Consider the following 17,680-nt stretch of genomic DNA (forward strand, 5'->3'; position numbering starts at 1 on the left):
CTCCGCCCCTGCCTCGAAGAATCCCCTCAAGGAAGCATGCAAAATAACAGCCGTGCGTTAGCGGCGGTTGCTAATGGAAGGAAGGAGCAGAGGAAGGAAGGAGCTGGGGGGTGGGTGGGGTTTCTCCTATCTCCAATAGGCATTTTAAAGGTCTCATTAAAAAAAAGAGCTTTGAACGAGCTTCAAAATTGACCCTGCATAAATGGCCTATAAGAACTTATAATTATGCCAAGTGAGACCACTGGTGGTCCATCTAATTTAGAATTGTCTGCTGTAACTGGCAGTTGCTCTCCAGGGTCCCGGAAAAGGATCTTCCCTGACGTCTGCTCCTGGAGATCTGTTAATAGGAGGGGGAGGGAACTTCAGAATACAAGACAAGCACTCTATCGCTAAGCCAAGACCCTTGACTGCTGGGAAATTGGCCTTGAATTCCTGTGGCACAATAACTGGCAAGGGCTGTTGTCGTTTTTCTTTCAGACACCGAGAGGACGGTGCTCTTAGATGGACAGGCAGCTAGAAGATGGATCCGGAGATCTCGCTCATGTTCCAATGTACCTCCCCATTGGGCATTTCCGAGAGTCACGTCAGAGTGGAACTTTCCCCTCTGTACGACCGACACCCGCTACCTGGCGACCGGGTCCAGATCGAGACCGCTTGGGCAGCGCGACGCCAGCGGGAACTGTGGCTCTTCGACGGGGCCAAATTCCGCCTCCACTCGGTCAAGCAGGAGGGAGGCGTCTTAGTCTTCCGCCTCGGCATCACCTGCTACAAGGACTTTGTGGGCACCAACCTGGCCAGCAGAGTCGAAACGCTGCGTCAGCACGGGCACGAGGATTTCGGCAACAGCCAGGCCTACCTCGCCGACCCCCTGGGGGTGGGTGCCATGCTGCACACGGCGGACGATAAGTTCGTCTTCTTGCGGCGCAGTCTGTGTGTAGGAGAGGCACCTGGGAAGGTGGACATTCCCGGGGGGCATCCTGAACCAACGGTTGGTATTGTCCAGTGCGGCGGGGGGTGGGGAGAGAATGAGGCAAAGCATGTCAGTGTTCGTAGCAATGCGGGAAAGTGAATTTCAGATATTGTGGAACCCATGGCAAAAAACAACAAATACCCTTCCTGCCTGTGTGGTGTAATGGTTAAGAGCGGTGGTTTGGAGCGGTGGACGCTAATCTGGAGAGCCAGGTTTGATTCCCCACTCCTTGAAGCCAGCTGGGTGACCTTGGGCTAGTCACAGCTCTCTTAGAGCTCTCTCAGCCCCACCTACCTCACAGGGTGTCTGTTGGGAGGGGGAAGGTGATTGTAAGCCAGTTTGATTCTTCCTTAAATGGTAGAGAAAGTCAGCGTATAAAAACCAACTCTTCTTTTCATGAACACACCTGAAGCTGCCTTATACTGAATCAGACCCTTGGTCCTTCAAACCTCAGTATTGTCTATTCAGACTGGCAGCAGCTCTCCAGGGTCTCACGCAGAGGTCCGTCACATCATCTGCTGGCTAATCCTTAACTAAGAGCCCCGTGGCACAGAGGGGTAAGCTGCAGTACTGCAGTCCAAGCTCTGCTCACGACCTGAGTTCGATCCCAACGGAAGTTGGTTTCAGGTAGCCGGCTCAAGGTTGACTCAGCCTGCCATCCTTCCGAGGTTGGTAAAATGCTGGGGGTAAAGGGAAGATGACTGGGAAAGGCACTGGCAAACCACCCTGTAAACAAAGTCTGCCTTGGAAACGTCGGGATGTGACGTCATCCCATGGGTCAGGAATGACCTGGTGCTTGCACAGGGGACCTTTACCTTTTAATCCTTAACTGGAGATGTCAGGGATTGAACCTGGGACCTTCTGCATGACAAGCAGATGCTCTTCCACTGAGCCACAGTCCCCTCCTCATTTTTTAATTTAATTTTATTCAGTTTATTCCCAGCCCTTTCCCATCCCAAGATGTGCTCAGGGCAGCTTCCAACAATATATGAATACAATACATCAAAACATAATTTAAAACAATTTACCCATATAATACAGATTAAAGTGGCCGTCCAATTTATACCTACTACTGCAATAAAATTAAGCTGTAAAGGTGAGAAGCCCATCAAAGATTTTACGCAGAGGGCCTACATAAATAAAACGAAAGAGGGGGAGAAGAGAAGGGAGGCTATAAGAACATAAGAAAAGCCCTGCTGGATCAGACCAAGGTCCATCAAGTCCAGCAGTCTGTTCACACAGTGGCCAACCAGGTGCCTCTAGGAAGCCCACAAACAAGGCGACTGCAGCAGCATTATCCTGCTTATGTTCCACAGCACCTAATATAATGGGCCTGCTCCTCTGATCCTGGAGAGAATAGGTATGCGTCATGACTAGTATCCATTTTTACTAGTAGCCATGGATAGCCTTCTCCTCCATGAACATGTCCACTCCCCTCATAAAGCCTTCCAAGTTGCCAGCCATCACCACATCCTGGGGCAGGGAGTTCCACAACTTAACTATTTATTGATGGGGGGAGGGGGACACAAATTTGGGCTGTAGAAAATGGAATTGAGTCTCCACATCACTGCTTTTCAGGTTGTGACAGGAGATACTGCCTCAGAGGGACCCATCCGCCATCAGGACCTCCCCGGAGAGCTAGTGGTGAAAGAGTTGTTTTCCTCCGTGCTACGAGAGATTCAGGACGAGGTGAGGAGGCCCGGAGGACAGGGTCGGGCCCATTTCTAGGCTTCCCTCCCCAGCTCCTCTGTGGCCCAGCATTTCCTTTCTAGCATGGTGTAGTGGTTAGGAGTGGTGGTTTGGAGCAGTGGACTCTGATCTGGAGAACCGGGTTTGATTCCCCGCTCCTCCACATGAGCGGCGGAGGCTAATCTGGTGAACTGGATTTGTTTCCCCACTCCTACACATGAAGCCAGCTGGGTGACCTTGGGCTAGTCACAGCTCTCTTAGAGCTCTCTCAGCCCCACCTACCTCCCAGGGTGTCTGTTGTCGGGAGGGGAGGGGAAGGTGATTGTAAGCCAGTTTGATTCTGCCTTATGTGATAGAGAAAGTCGGCATATAAAAAACAACTCTTCTTCTTTTTCTTCTAGGTTAACCTTCCTCCGCCCACCCTGAGCTGCCCAGTGTTGCTTGGGATCGCTCGGAATGAGACAAGCGGAGGCCGTGCCAGTGCTGAATTCTACGTCAGGTAACGTGGAAAGGGCCCCCAGTTAATTGAGCAGCAGGGTGGTGGTGGGTTTTTTAAAAGAAAAATTGGTCAACCTTTTAGAGAAGAGAATGCCTCTTCTGGGAAACTGGGTACTGTAAAAGGCGTAAGGATTATTAGGAATGCCAGCCTCCAGGTGGGACCTGGGGTTCCCTCGGAATTACACCTGATCTCCAGGTGACAGAGATCATTTCCCCCTGAGAAAATGGCTGCTTTGGAGGGTGGACTCTGTGGCATTGTACCCCACTGAGGTCCCTGTCCTCCCATGGCTCCATCCCCAATTCTCTAGGAGTTGCCCAACCTGGAGCTGGCAACCCTACCAGTTCCCCACCTAGGGTTGCCTGGTCTGGGTTGGGAAATATCTGGAGATTTTGGGGGCGGAGCCTGAGGAAGGCGGGGTTTAGTGAGGGGAGGGACTACAGCGGAATATAATGCCATAGAATCCATATTCCAAAGCAGCTGTTTTCTCCAAGTGAACTGATCTCTGTCGGCTGGAGATTGGCCAACCTATGCAGAAGAAGAAGAAGAGGAGTTGGTTTCTATATGCCAATTTTCTTCTACCTTTTAAGGAGAATCAAACCAGCTTACAATGGCTTCCCTTCCTCTGCCCACAACAGACACCTTGTGAGGTAGGTGGGGCCAGTGGCGTAGCGTGGGTTGTCAGCACCCGGGGCAAGGCAAGTAATTTGCGCCCCCTAACCCGTGGATTTTAGCACTCGAGTCTCTTCCACTAGATTAGTTAAAGAAACCCTTACCCCCTAAGCACATGTATTGTTTGTTATGAAAATACTGATGTAATTAAAGTAAAATGCTTCATGTGGAGGAGTGGGGAAACCAACCCAGTTCACCAGAGTAGGGTCCACCGCTCATGTGGAGGAGCAGGGGATCAAACCCGTTTCTCCAGATTTAGAGTCCACTGTTCTCAGCCACTACACCACGCTGGGGGAAGGAGGCAGCCACAGGCAGCATTCCTCTCCCCCACCATTCCCATTCAAAGGTCCTGAATGCAACAGCGCGCCACTGGAGCCAGCTTGCAGCTTCGGGGACCCCTCCAATGTGATTTTCCCCCTTCTAGCTTAGCAGCCAGGCAGCTGGGGCCACTGGCTACCTCCGATCACTCACCCACCCAAGCAGGCGGAAGGCCGGTTGGTGTTGGCAAGGGTCTGAGGCGGAGGATTAGCAGAGGGGTCTACACCTCCTCAAGGGCCCCGATCCTAAAACTGAGATTCTGAAAATCCTGGCTAGGCTATACCATGGGAAAATACGCAGCCAGAGGCGGAAATGTACCAAAAGGGGAGTTGAGGAGGGCAATCATTCTGGGAGCTTTTAAGGGTGGCTGGGAGGGAGACAGCCAGGTCTCTCCCCTTATGGGACGCTGTCCAGCAGGAATTCCTCTTCCACTTTCCCCACTGCAAGAGCACAGGACACCGTACAGAGATTTGCCCGTCTCCGTCTACATGCAAGGGAGAGACCGAAGGGCATTACCAGCTTCAAGCAAATGTGGCCTCGAGGCTGAGAGAGGGGAAAGCCAGGCCAAAGGGACGGACCACTCTGCTCCGAAAAGTAAAAACCCAGGTGGGATCAGGGGGACGGGCATGGGCCCATTTCCCACAGTGCAGCCCGCGACCCTCCACAAGATGGAGCCAGTGGGCCAAAGAGAAGATTCTGTCTTGCAAAGCAAAAAACCGGTCAGGAGCAAGCGAAGACTGGGACGCTCTCCCTAGATCTTCATTATTACTGTTAGTCACTGTTGAACCAACCAAACTTACCTGCAGCGGCGGCTTCTACTCAGTTCCCCACGTCTCCTCGAGTCCTCCCGCCTCCTGCTCGGCAGCTCAGCCAATTGCATGCTGGTTCTCTCCCGCGCTCAGCGCTGCGCTGGGCGGCTGCTTCACTGTCCCTCCCCCAGATAGTCCCTCCCTCGCTCTCTCCGCACCGCACCGCACGCCTGGCACGCACCTCCCCCTCCACAGTGGGCGGCGACCCGGCGGCTCGGATCGGATTCGCACAGCCCTCACTGCAGTGAGAGAGAGTGAGTGAGTGAGCCAGGCAGGGGCAGAGAGCTGCGAGTGCGAGTGCGCCCCCCCAGATGTTGCGCCCGGTGCGGCCGGCCCCCCCTGCACCCCCCACGCTACGCCACTGGGTGGGGCTGAGAGAGTTCAGAGAGAACTGTGACTAGCCCAAGGTCGGTCACCTGGCTTCATGTGTAGGAGTGGGGAAACCAACCCGGTTCACCAGATTAGAGTCTGCCGCTCACATGGAGGAGTGGGGAATCGAACCCGGTTCTCCAGATTAGACTCCACCACTCTTCATCACCACACCATGCTGGTACTGGTCTCCACTAAGCACGGTCTTCACCACAGTTGTCTCCATGGTCTGTCTTCCCATAATCCTTTTGCATGTTCTTCATCTGGCTCCTGAATTGGCTGAAGTGGTTGATTCTGGCTAGCACCTATTCAGTCCCCAATGAGATTTCTTCCTGCAGATCCAAATGGCCACAGAAACCGGTTCTCGCTCTCAGCCCACAGATTTCCTTCACTTCCAGTAACAGGGTCGTTATTTCTGCTTTTTAGGTGTAGCCTGACTTCTGAGGAAGTGCAGCATAACTATGCCATCGGGGGCCCTGAAGCCCAAGAGTCTACAAGCACCATATTTGTCACGAGAGAGGTAAGTGGCAGTCGGGAAGCAAAAGCAGAATTGGCCAGTCTGGGTGTACTTAGGCCTTCACTCAAGAATAAGTGACTCGCACAGAAGAGCCAGGCCTGGCAGAACTGGAGGCTTTATAGGCTCAAGTGAAACCCTATGGCCTGCTTGTGTCACCTGACCACTGCTGTATGAGAAGCTGCAGTATCATGTTCTGGCTAGCACTGTTGGTGGTGCCAAAGTGGTTTTAGAATAGGGTTGCCAACCTCCAGGTGGTGGCTGGAGATCTCCTGCTATTACAACTGATCTCCAGCCGATAGAGACCAGTTCCCCTGGAGAAAATGGCCGCTTTAGCAATTGGACTCTATGGCATTGAAGTCCCTCCCCTCCTCAAACCCCGCCCTCCTCAGGCTCCTCCCCAAGAACCTCCCACCAGTGGCGACGAGGGACCTGGCAACCCTACCGAGAACCCTAGCCTAAACTACTGTATTGCTGCCTATCACTTGTAAGTATGCGCCAAGTATGAAGTTTCTACACTATTTAAAGTGTCGTTTTAAATTAGGGTTGCCAGGGTTGTAATAGCGCTACTTTTACAGCTACTACCTGGAGGTTGGCAACCATAATGATATGTGTGTGTAAAGTGCCTTCAAGTCGCAGCCGACTTATGGCGACCCCTTTTTGGGGGTTTTCATGGCAAGAGACTAACAGAGGTGGTTTGCCAGTGCCTTCCTCTGCACAGCAACCCTGGTATTCCTTGGTGGTCTCCCATCCAAATACTAACCAGGGCCGACCCTGCTTAGCTTCTGAGATCTGACAAGATCAGGCTAGCCTGGGCCATCCAGGTCAGGGCCATAATGACATAGCATATGTGAATTTAGTCAAAAGACATGCTGAACCGTCATTGCAGACTTCCCTGTGAAGCTGGCGCATACCTGCTTCGCATTTCTTGAGAGCCCCTTTAACGCGACCCTTTGTATTTGCTCAGCCCCTGCATCAAAGCATTCACTGAAGGAAGCATGCAGAATCCCATCCGCGGCTTAGCTATGCAAAAGACTATTGCTAATAACGAAGGAGCAGGCGAGTGTGTGTATGTGGAATTTGGTTGACTTTCTCCTCTTGCATCGGGACCGTGAATAGTCATTTTAAAGGTCGGATTTAAAAAATCAGCATTGAGCGAGGAGCAGAATCGACCCTGCATAAATGGCTAGAGTGTGTTAGAGTTTACTGAATCACATTAGTGTGTTGAAGGGCACTGCTTGGAAGTTTTTATAAGGTGTTCCATGTGATCCAGATGAAAATAAAAGCAAAAGTACCCATTCTATAATAGCACTTTAAAAGAAAGGGAGCATCCGGCTGGGTATCTATGAAGTGTGACAAAAGAGAGGTGGCCGTTAACCCCCTAACATCATACTTTAGGTGGCTTTAAAAAATATATTTTTCAAACGTATAGACAAAACATAACAGACACACACATCAGTTTCTGACATTATGCTGGAACTTACTCTATAGTTTCAATTCAATTGTACATTCTTTGGATTATTACGATTTCATATTTTACAACAGAATTTTTAAACTTAAATTTTTATGTTCTATTATTTTTATTAACAGCTATATAATCAAATAATGTTTTCCATTGATCATAAAACTCAGGGCCTCATCTGTCGTGCACTAAAGGTGTTAGTTTAGCCATCATTGCATATTCTGCAACTTTATTTGCCATTTAGCTACATCCAGATAATCTTCTGCTTTCCACTTTCTTGCATTCTCCACCCTTGCCGCTGTCACCTTACACTTAAATAGTTCATTATATATTTTTGGTATGTTATCTGGATGTGAGGGCAGTCTGGCTGCGGTCCGCTAATCTGGCTGCCTATGCGGGTGCCCCCTGCCTCCCTCGCCGCTCCATGCACATCCCGCCCGAAGCTGCGCGCTCAGTGGAAGAGGACGGCCATCCCAGATAGGAGTGTACCGTTCTTCGGTCAAGGAGTGTACCGTTCTTCGGTCAAGGGTGTACAATAGCTGCCCTCCCCTGCTAGAACCACCAAACAAGCTCTAGGTGGCTTTCTTTTTGTGGCCCCTGACCACGTGAAATCCCTGGTGACCAGGCCTTGGGGCATCCCTTAAATGTCTGCCTCCTACATGTGACTTACTTCCTGTGTGAACAGACTGCTGGACTTGATGGGCCTTGGTCTGATCCAGCATGCCTTTCTTATGGACCTTATGTTCCTCTCTTTGAGAGACAGCCTGGTGTAGTGGTTAAGAGCAGTGGTGGACTCTGATCTGGAGAACCGAGTTTGATTCCCCACTCCTCCACATGAGCGGCGGACGCTAATCAGGTGAACTGGATTTGTTTCCCCACTCCTACACACGAAGCCAGCTGAGTGACCTTGGGCTAGTCACACTCTCAGCCCCACCTACCTCACAGGGTGTCTGTTGTGGGGAGGGGAAGGGAAGGTTTGATTCTTAAGTGATCGAGAAAGTCGGCATATAAAAACCAACTCTTCTTCTTTATACAGAACGTCCTGACGATGGAGCAGAGGGGGGACCTATGGAAAGAACTGTGCCCTTCAGGCAAAGGGGCCATAAAACTCTACGCAGGAGTGATGGGCCAGTGCCCGTGACGCATCCACCAATGAGAAACAGTAGGAGGAAGCCAGTGACTCAGGGACCCTTCAGGACTTCTTTGCATTTTTTTTCTGGAACAAAATTGCCAGCTTTTGGTTGGCACAGCTGGAATGTTACTCCAGGGGTATATATATAAGTGGGCTTCCCTCCCATTGCTCTGAAACTGAGCTGGCTAACCTCTTCCTTGTGCCTTGCCTGACCTGCTGCTACCGTGCCTATTTGTCACCCACTTCTCAAAATAAAGGCTTGAAAAAACTTCTTAGAGCTAGCTTGACTCAACTTTCTTGAGTGTGTGTCGGTCTTGATTCTCGTGCTTTTCCCATTCCTTCCGATCAGGTGTACCGACTACTTTCCCCCTGAGGTCTGTGCTTTTAAATATATATTGAATAGTGCAACCCCTATTTTGCATTATACCGTGAACTGACGAAAAGACAAATCAGTGGTTTCTAGATCAAATCAAGCCTGTACTCTCCCTAGGAGCTAAAATGACTACACCGAGGCTATTGTACTTTGGTCACATTCTGAGAAGACGATGCTCGCTGGAAAATAATCCTAGGAAAAATTGAAGGCAGCAGGAAAAGTGGAAGACCCAAAATGAGATGGATTGAGGGCTGTGACTTCCATCAAGGAAGTCACAGCCCTCCGTTTGCAAGACCTGAGCAAGGTTGTCAACAATAGGACATTTTGGAGGTCACTATGGTATAGGGTTACCATGACCTGGATGGCCCAGACTAGCCTGATCTTGTCAGATTTCAGAAGCTAAGCAGAGTCAGCCCTGGTTAGTATTTGGATGGGAGACCACCAAGTAATACGAGGGTTGCTGTGTAGAGGAAGGCACTGGCAAACCACCTCTGTTGGTCTCTTTCCATGAAAACCCCCAAAAAGGGGTCGCCATAAGTCGGCTGCGACTTGACGGCACTTTACACACACATACAATGTATAGGGTCACCATGAGTTACAGTGAACACACGAAGCTGCCTTATACTGAATCAGACCCTTGGTCCATCGAAGTTAATATTGTCTACTCAAATTGGCAGCAGCTCTCCAGGGTCTCAGGCAGGGGTCTTTCACATCACCTACTTGCCTAGTCTCTTTAACTGGAGATGCCAGGGATTGAACCTGGGACCTTCTGCATGTCAAGCAGATGCTCTACCACTGAGCCACCGCCCCTCCCCACACACATACTCTTGTTAGTTATAGGGAGGGCACAGAAACTTTGCAACCCGGTTCTTGACGATTGTTAGTCTTAGCCCCTTTAGAAGCTTCCACGATTAAGAGTGGCATTATACGCACGCCTTTAAATATGTATTCACAATCATAAGGACTAGAAACCTCTTTTATATTTTTAAATTAAAAATTAGATTCACAGGAACGTGAGTTCTGCATCCCAGGCTTTTTCTATGCTTGTGTGCAACTGTTGTGTACGCACAGCCTCGGCTAAGACCTGCACTGGCTTACTTCTAGGAAATTCTTATACCTTTCCCCCTTGTTTACATCACCTGTATGCAAAGAGCAGCACCCACACGTACCAAAGGAGAAGAGGGACTTCTCCTCCAAGAAACAAATGGGTGGCTCCAGGTAAATCCTCCATATCTTGCCCATGTTTGCACCCGAGGAGCTCTGGATATTAGCCAGAGAATTTGCCCCGCAGCAGGGGAGGATTTCTCAGAGCTGGCCGAACAAGGGGTGGGCAGAGGTGGCGTGAGAGAGGGATGCATTACGAGGAAAGTGCTGATCCCTCTCCTTGAGCCTCCATTATCTGGATTATTGGCAGCTCGGAGGTGGGTAATGAGCCGGGATCTGGGTCCCCACAATCCGAGGAGCCTGTCACCCCCTCCTGAGCAGATTAGCGTCTGAGCCGGGACCCGAGGGGCTAAGCTGCAGCATTTGCTCAACCACGTCAGGTTTACGAGCCACATTTCTCTCCCACCCACCCCCTTCCCCTTTACGCAAGCAACCTGGCTTCGATCCGCCTGGTGTGGTCAACTGTCCAGAAAAAGGACCAGCGTGACCCACTTCTGTGCACTAAGCAGTGCTTTGGTCTGCAGAAAGAGGGCAAGCAAAGTGGCATGGCCATGGGCAGTCTTGGCAAATTGGCAATGGGGCAGCTGCCCTGGGCCCCTTGCTTGGGGCCCAACCACCCATGGCTCTTGATGGGGGGGTGGGGGAAGAGGAAGACGAAGAGTTGGTTTTTATATGCTGACTTTCTCTACCTTTTAAGGAGAATCAAACCAGCTTACAATCACCTTCCCTTCCCCTCCCCACAACAGACACCTTGTGAGGTAGCTGGGGCTGAGAGAATTCAGAGAGAACCGTGACTAGCCCAAGGTCACCCAGCAGGTTTCTTGTGTAGGAGCGGGGAAACCAACCCAGTTCACCAGATTAGAGTCTGCTGCTCACAGGGAGGAGTGGGGAATCAAACCCGGTTCTCCAGAGTAGAGTCCGCCGCTCTTAACCACTACTCCATGCTGGCTCTCTAGACCAGGCTCCTGTTGCCGCCATCGCACTCATCCAACTGGGAAATAGGGCAAGGGCTGCCCCTTCCTAGGACCTAGCAGAGGGGCAGCACTGATTCTGGTGCCCTATCCTGGACTATTACCCAGGACCCCAGAGCCACTAAGCCTTGGGGACTAGTGGAGAGGTCCTGCCAATTACAGTGTGTGGAATTCGCTGCCAGGAGAGGTCGTGACGGCCACGAGCACAGATGGTTTTCAAAGGAGGTTCGATGGATTCACGGAAGAGAGGTCCACCAGTGGTTCCTAGCCAAGGGAACCTCCATGAATAGAGCCAGCACATCTGAATAACAGTGCTAGGAGGCAGCATCAAGGGAAGGCCTTGGCCTCTATGGCCGGCTTTGTAGCCTTCCAGAGCAACTGTTTCGGCTACTGTGTGAGACAGGACGGTGACCTAGATGGACCACTGCTCTGGTTCCCAAATGCTCTTCTGATGTTCTTTTTTTAAAATTATTAATTTATATAAAGGGTACAGAAGGGAAAAAGGAATGGGTAAGCAAAAAGGTATATCCGTCTGCAGGCAGAACAGAACAGTTGATCAATTTAACGATAAATGGAAACTGTTTTATAAATACATGGAGGTTGAAGGTTAAGTTAGGTAATATTAAGAATTAAATGCTGAATACTTATGAGACAGATTTTTTTTTTACTGTAGAGTAGAAAATTATATATCTAGTCGTAAATATTTAGGATATTCATTTTTTAAACATATTAAAATTCTAGTAAAGCCAAAGTATTGTTAACATGTAATCTGCTTGATTAACTTACAAGATTTGTTGTGATGTTAATGTTCTTTTTTTTCTGTTTTGTTCTGATGTTCTTAACGTTTACATTTCGAGATGGTGTTAAGCAGAGGAGCAAGGCTGATGAAAAGTGTTGGCAATGCTGAAGTCCCCACAGCACACTAACTTCTCAGAATTGTAAAGAGTGGGAGTTTGGGGACTGTGCCAACTTCTGAACTGGTCCTGTAGCTCACCTACACATGAACACACGAGGTTGCCTTATACTGAATCAGACCATTGGTCCAGGGAGGTCAGTATTGTCTACTCAGACTGGCAGCGGCTCTCCAGGGTCTCAGGTAGAGGTCTTTCACATCATCTACTGCCTGGTGTTTTCAACTGGAGATGCCAGGGATTGAATTTGTGACCTTCTCCATGCCAAAGATGCTCTACCACTGAGCTACAGTTCTGAAAACAAACACATGAACATATGAAGCTACCTTATACTAAGTCAGGCCATCGGTCCATCAAGGTCAGTATTGTCTACTTAGACTGGCAGTAGTTCCCCAGTGTCTCAGGCAGAGGTCTTTCACATCACCTCCTACTTGGTCCTTTTAACTGTCCACATCATGTTCTACCTGGTCTGTAACTGGAGATGCCGGGGATTGAACCTGGGACCTTCTGCATGCCAAACCGATACTCTGCTACTGAGCCATGGCTTCGCCAATGCTGATCCTTTACCAGAAATTATTTGTGTGAGCCAGTAAGGCATAGTAGTTAGAGTATCATCCAAGGATCTGGGAGACCTGTGTTCGAATTCCTGCCAACCATGAAGTATGCTGAGTCACACTTCTACAGTCACACTCTCTATCAAATTAACCTGCTTCACAGATTCACTGTTGTGAATAAACTGGGGGATTGGAAATTTGTCGGAAATACAAGCATGCTATAATATTATGACAGGACAGCTGGTCAGAAAGAGCTGTCAGTACCTGTCAGATCAAGAGGATCTGGGCTGATGTAAGAGGCTGTAATGGCCTGCAGCAGCAGTGTAAACTGGAAGGAACCAGATATGGCCGGAAAGGTGATGCAACTCTGTGGGTGTAACAGCAGGTGGCCTGATAAGTATCTGGTGGCAATATGTATATAAATGTGTAGCCTCTAAGGCTCAGTGTTGGGGTGTTATGCTGAGGACTAAACCGGAGGCTATGCTGGAGTATATGCTGAATGGAAGAGTATGCTGGACATTTGATACACTGTAAATAAACTAAGCACTTTTATAGTAGCTGACGTCTGGTGGAGTGTTTTGGACCAACTGATTAAACTCGCTGAACTCCGCGATGTGAAGCGGCCAGAGCTTGTTAGAGGAAAAGCAGGGTAAACATGTTGAGCAATTATCAGTTGATAAGTTTGGGTTCCCCACTTTGCCATGACGTTCACTGGGTAACCTGGGGCCAGGTTATATACTCTTAGCCTGATCTATCTCACAGGGTTGTTATGAAGATAAAATGGGGAATGAAGGACCACATACGCCATCCAGAGCTTGGAGGATCAAAACACACTGGAGAGATTCCATGCCAGGAAAATCTCCATGGTCTGATTTCTGCAATACAACTTCTGCTAAAGTCAAGGGGATGGAGCAGGAGATAGCTTTTCTGGCAACCCCCATCCCTCCAAGCTGCATTTTCCCAGTACACTTAATTTAAAAAGAATAATGAGCAATAATGTGTGTGTAAAGTGCCGTCAAGTCGCAGCCGACTTATGGTGACCCTTTTTTGGGGTTTTCAGGGTTTTAGCAGCCCTGGACTTCCTTGGTGGTCTCCCATCCAAATACTAACCAGGGCTGACCCTGCTTAGCTTCTGAGATCTGATGAGATCAGGCTAGCCTGGGCCATCCAGGTCAGGGCAATAATGAGCAATAATACAAGATAATTATTAGTAAAACCTCAAAGATTGCTTGCAAAGGGGACTACCCCAAATCACAGAGGATAATTAGAGCACAAGAAAGGCCCTGCTGGATCAGGCCAAGGCCCATCAAGTCCAGCAGTCTGTTCACACAGTGGCCAACCAGGTGCCTCCAGGAAGCCCACAAGCAAGACAACTGCAGCAGCATTATCCCGCCTGTGTTCCACAGCACCTAATATAATAGGTATGCTCCTCTGATCCTGGAGAGTTCTATGGACAGCAGGCTAAATAGAGCCTCCATGGTCAGAGGGAGTGTACCTTTGCATACCAGTTGTGGGGGGGGGACGGAGGCAAGGGGCCGCCCTTGCATTCCTGCCTGGCTTTTAGGCTTCAGCGGGGGAGCATTTGTGAGAACCGGTCTGACCCAGCAGGGCATTTCTGAACTGCTTAACGTCTGCGCATTTTAAGTAGGCCCCTGCCCCCAAGAAGATTACAATCGACATTTCGCCAGACAGCAGGGGAAGGGAAGAGAAAGGATCCGGGAAGGTTATTTATTCTCCCCACCGCCATTAATAGGAGCTTGTCTGGCATTTACGTTTCCAGACTCCTCCGCTCTTTCCAATTGCTGCAATTTGCCCGTCCCAACTGCCAGCGCAGCCCCATCTCCTGCTCCTTGGTATTTCGGGCTGCTTCTCCCCGCCTGGTCCCAACTCTCTTCGCTCTTGAAATGACCTTCTCGAGTCTGGGCGCAGGGAGCTCTTTACGCAAACCCAACCTGACTTTGACGAGCGCAGAAATAAGGCCGACAGCGCCACTTAGTGGCCAAGCGAGATATAGACGCGTTGCCCCAAACGAAAAAAAGAAATATGAACTTCTCATTGGAGGGGGTCCTTTGCTAGCAATTTGTCTGCCTGGGTGAAATTCAGGGACTGTCTTTCTGTATCAAATATATGTTTCTATGCTTCTAAAGTCATAAGAACATAGGAAAAGGCCTGCTGGATCAGACCCAGGCCCATCAAGTCCAGCAGTCTGTTCACACAGTGGCCAACCAGGTGCCTCCAGGAAGCCACAAACAAGACAACTGCAGTAGCACCATCCTGCCTGTGTTCCACCGCACCCAAAATAATAGGCATGCTCCTCTGATACTGGAGAGAATAGGGATGCATCATGACTAGCATCCATTATTACTAGTAGCCATGAATAGTCCTCTCTTCCATGAACATGTCCACTCCCCTCTTAAAGCCTCCCAAGTTGGCAGCCATCACCACTTCCTGGGGCAGGGAGTTCCACAATTTAACTATGAGTTGTGTAAAAAAATATTTCCTTTTATCAGTTTTGAATCTCTCACCCTCCAGCTTCAGCAGATGACCCCGTGTCCTAGTATTATGAGAGAGGGAGAAAAGCTTCTCCCTGTCCACTCTCTCCAAACCATGCATAATTTTATAGACCTCTATCGTGTCTCCCCTTAACCACCTTTCCAGGCTAAACAGCTCTAAGCGTTTTAACCCCTCCTCATAGGGCAGTTGTTCTAGTCCCCGGATCATTTTGGTTGCTCTTTTCTGCAACGGCTTTGGGAATAAACGCAAAGGATGATTTGCTGGAGACGCCGCGCGCCTGTCTCATTCCTTAACGTCTCGCTGCTTTTTATTTAACCGAAGTATTTTTATGCCCAGCTTTCCTCCTAGAACTGGGGGTCTAAGGTGGATGACTGGGGGGAGGGGGTACCATCCCAATAGCTTTCTGCAATAGACAGAAGTCTGAAACTTGGAGACGAATCCTGATTACTAGAAAAATCTGACAACAGAACATTTTCGACTCTCTCCAGTTTACAATGAATACCGAGATCCCATCCTAAGGATAATTCACAGTGGGTAGCCGTGTTAGTCTGTTTGCAGTAGTCAAAAAGGGCAAGAGTCCAGTAGCACCTTAAAGACTAACAAAAGTATTTTCTGGTAGGGTATGAGCCTTCGTGAGCCTCAGCTCACTTCTTCAGATACTTCTCCATCCTAAGGAGAAAGACATGTCCTGGGACCTGGGGGAAACGGTGAAACGAAAAAACTACAACTCCCAGAAGCCTTTGTGGCCCAGAGTGACTATAGACGAGCATAGCTTCAGGTTTGCTTTGCTCTGCAGCCCGTGTTTTGGAAGAGCTTGCAGTCTGGGAGAAGGAGCTGCGTGTATTGTGCAGAGTGGGCACGGGGGGGGGATGGAAAGCAGAAATAGGTAAGGGGGGGAAGGGGCCGATTTCTGGTTCATTTCCAGTTGAGCCTTAGGTTTCTGCACACAGTAGTGGCAACCTTGCTATGGAGGCGGAAACATCAAGTGTTGGGGGAGCGTCGCCAAAGAGACACGGAAAACAGGCCAGCCGAAGGATGCGGAGAGATCAGGTCAGAGGCCTTCCCACCGACACTGCGGATTTGCATGGGGTCCCTGGCCAGATCTGAATTGTGTGTGTTAGGGGAGGGGCCGTGGCTCAGTGGTGGAGCATCTGCTTGGCATGCAGAAGGCCCCAGGTTCAATCCCCGGCATCTCCAGTTAAAGGAGCCAGGCAAGTAGGTGATGCGAAAGACCTCAGCCTGAGACCCTGGTAGAGCTGCTGCCGGTCTGAGTAGACAGTACTGACTTGGGTGGACCAAGGGTCTGGTTCAATATAAGGCAGCTTCATGTGTTCATGTGACTTATGGCAACCCTATGAATCCATGTCCTCCAAAACGCCCTCTCGTGAATAGCCTTGCTCAGGTCTTGCAGACTGAGGGCCGTGGCTCCCTTGAGGGAGTCAATCCATCTCATGTTGGGTCTTCCTCTTTGCCTGCCGCCTTCAACTTTTCCTAGCATTATTGTCTTTTCCCGAGGGTATCATCTTCTCAGAATGTAAAGTACAATAGCCTCAGTTTAGACATTTTAGCTTCTAGGGAAAGCTCAGCCTTGATTTGAGCTAGAACTCACAGATTTGTCTTTTTGGCGGTCCACGATATCCGTAAAACTCTCCTCCAACACCACAGTTCAGACATCTGAATACAGGATACGACTTTTCTCGCCCGTCCAATGTTACCTGATCAGCTTCTTGCTGTTTTAAATGTGGCTTACAGGAGAGAATTCTCCTATGTGCAGCTGCTTCAACATTGCCACCTACACCGGATGAAATTAACTCTTATGTGCAACTGTAAAAGTTACAGGAGTCCTTTTAGGGGGTCAGGATTTGTGTGTGATGAGAAAGGAGGCTAATGTTTTGCATGTCAAAAATAGAACCAAGCATTCCACCAGCGTACAATGCAAGTTCAGATATGTATATCAGTAAAGGATACACGGCATGCCGGGAAACTCAGCTTTCAACATAAGAATGAAAGGAAAAACCCCAGTGTGGTGTAGTGGTAAAGAGCAGTGGCTTGGAGTGGTGGACTCTAATCTGGAGAACCGGGTTCGATTCCCCACTCCTCCACATGAGCGGCGGACGCTTATCTGGGGAACTGGGTTGGTTTCTGCACTCCTACGCATGAAGCCAGCTGGGTGACCTTGGGCTAGTCACAGCTCTCTTAGAGCTCTCTCAGACCCACCTACCTCACAGGGTGTCTGTTGTGGGGAGGGGAAGGGAAGGAGATTGGAAGCCAGTTTGATTCTTCCTTAAGTGGTAGAGAAAGTTGGCATATAAAAACCAACTCCTCTTCTTCTTCTATTCGTAAGGTTAAAAAAAATAGAGCCAAGCAGGTGGTGTATATGCATTTCTGCTTGTCAGCTGCAGCTGTCTCTCCTCCTCATTACTCATGCTAGGAGCGGGGGCTTCAGCCTTTGATAGAGACCATTTGCTAACTTCCAAGGAGGTAGAGGGCCCAGCCTCAGCTGCCAACTCATCCGGGAGCTCTGTCTGTTCAGTGTCCTGGTCCCTGCTAACCACGACACTGCTTTGGGTATAAAACCACTGGGGAAATGACTGATTTTGATGGGTCTGTTATGCTCAGAGAAGGAGGATGTATAATTTCCTTTAACAATAAGAATTACTAATCAACATAATTCGGATATCTGCCAATGGGTGCATCAACTCTCAAAAGTTGTCAATGCCTAAGGTGCTATTGCACTAGAATTAGGATTTCAAAACTTCAGA

General features: G+C 49.4%; 1 protein-coding gene and 2 non-coding genes across 3 annotated transcripts; 1 reads left to right on the forward strand and 2 right to left on the reverse strand.

Moving 5' to 3' along the window:
• The first annotated feature begins 520 nt into the window (after positions 1–520).
• Positions 521–8,440, forward strand: NUDT22 (nudix hydrolase 22). Its single transcript, XM_056853606.1, has 5 exons — positions 521–988; positions 2,549–2,659; positions 3,061–3,158; positions 5,750–5,843; positions 8,336–8,440. The coding sequence occupies exons 1-5, from the start codon at positions 521–523 to the stop codon at positions 8,438–8,440; spliced, it is 876 nt and encodes a 291-aa protein (XP_056709584.1).
• Positions 1,801–1,873, reverse strand: TRNAD-GUC (transfer RNA aspartic acid (anticodon GUC)). Its single transcript has one exon. It is a non-coding gene; the product is annotated as a tRNA-Asp (tRNA).
• A 1,102-nt stretch (positions 8,441–9,542) lies between the features above and the next one.
• Positions 9,543–9,611, reverse strand: TRNAV-GAC (transfer RNA valine (anticodon GAC)). Its single transcript has one exon. It is a non-coding gene; the product is annotated as a tRNA-Val (tRNA).
• Between the last annotated feature and the right edge of the window lie 8,069 nt (positions 9,612–17,680).

The sequence above is a fragment of the Euleptes europaea genome, chromosome 7, assembly GCF_029931775.1.
Source record: "Euleptes europaea isolate rEulEur1 chromosome 7, rEulEur1.hap1, whole genome shotgun sequence".
NCBI lineage: Eukaryota > Metazoa > Chordata > Lepidosauria > Squamata > Sphaerodactylidae > Euleptes > Euleptes europaea.

Excerpts from the sequence above, each read along its gene's own strand:
- NUDT22 (XM_056853606.1), top strand. The coding sequence starts at position 521 with ATGGATCCGGAGATCTCGCTCATGTTCCAATGTACCTCCCCATTGGGC. Across the intron at positions 3,159-5,749 it reads AGTGCTGAATTCTACGTCAG|GTGTAGCCTGACTTCTGAGG; the intron begins GTAACGTGGAAA and ends TCTGCTTTTTAG. Across the intron at positions 5,844-8,335 it reads CCATATTTGTCACGAGAGAG|AACGTCCTGACGATGGAGCA; the intron begins GTAAGTGGCAGT and ends TTCTTTATACAG.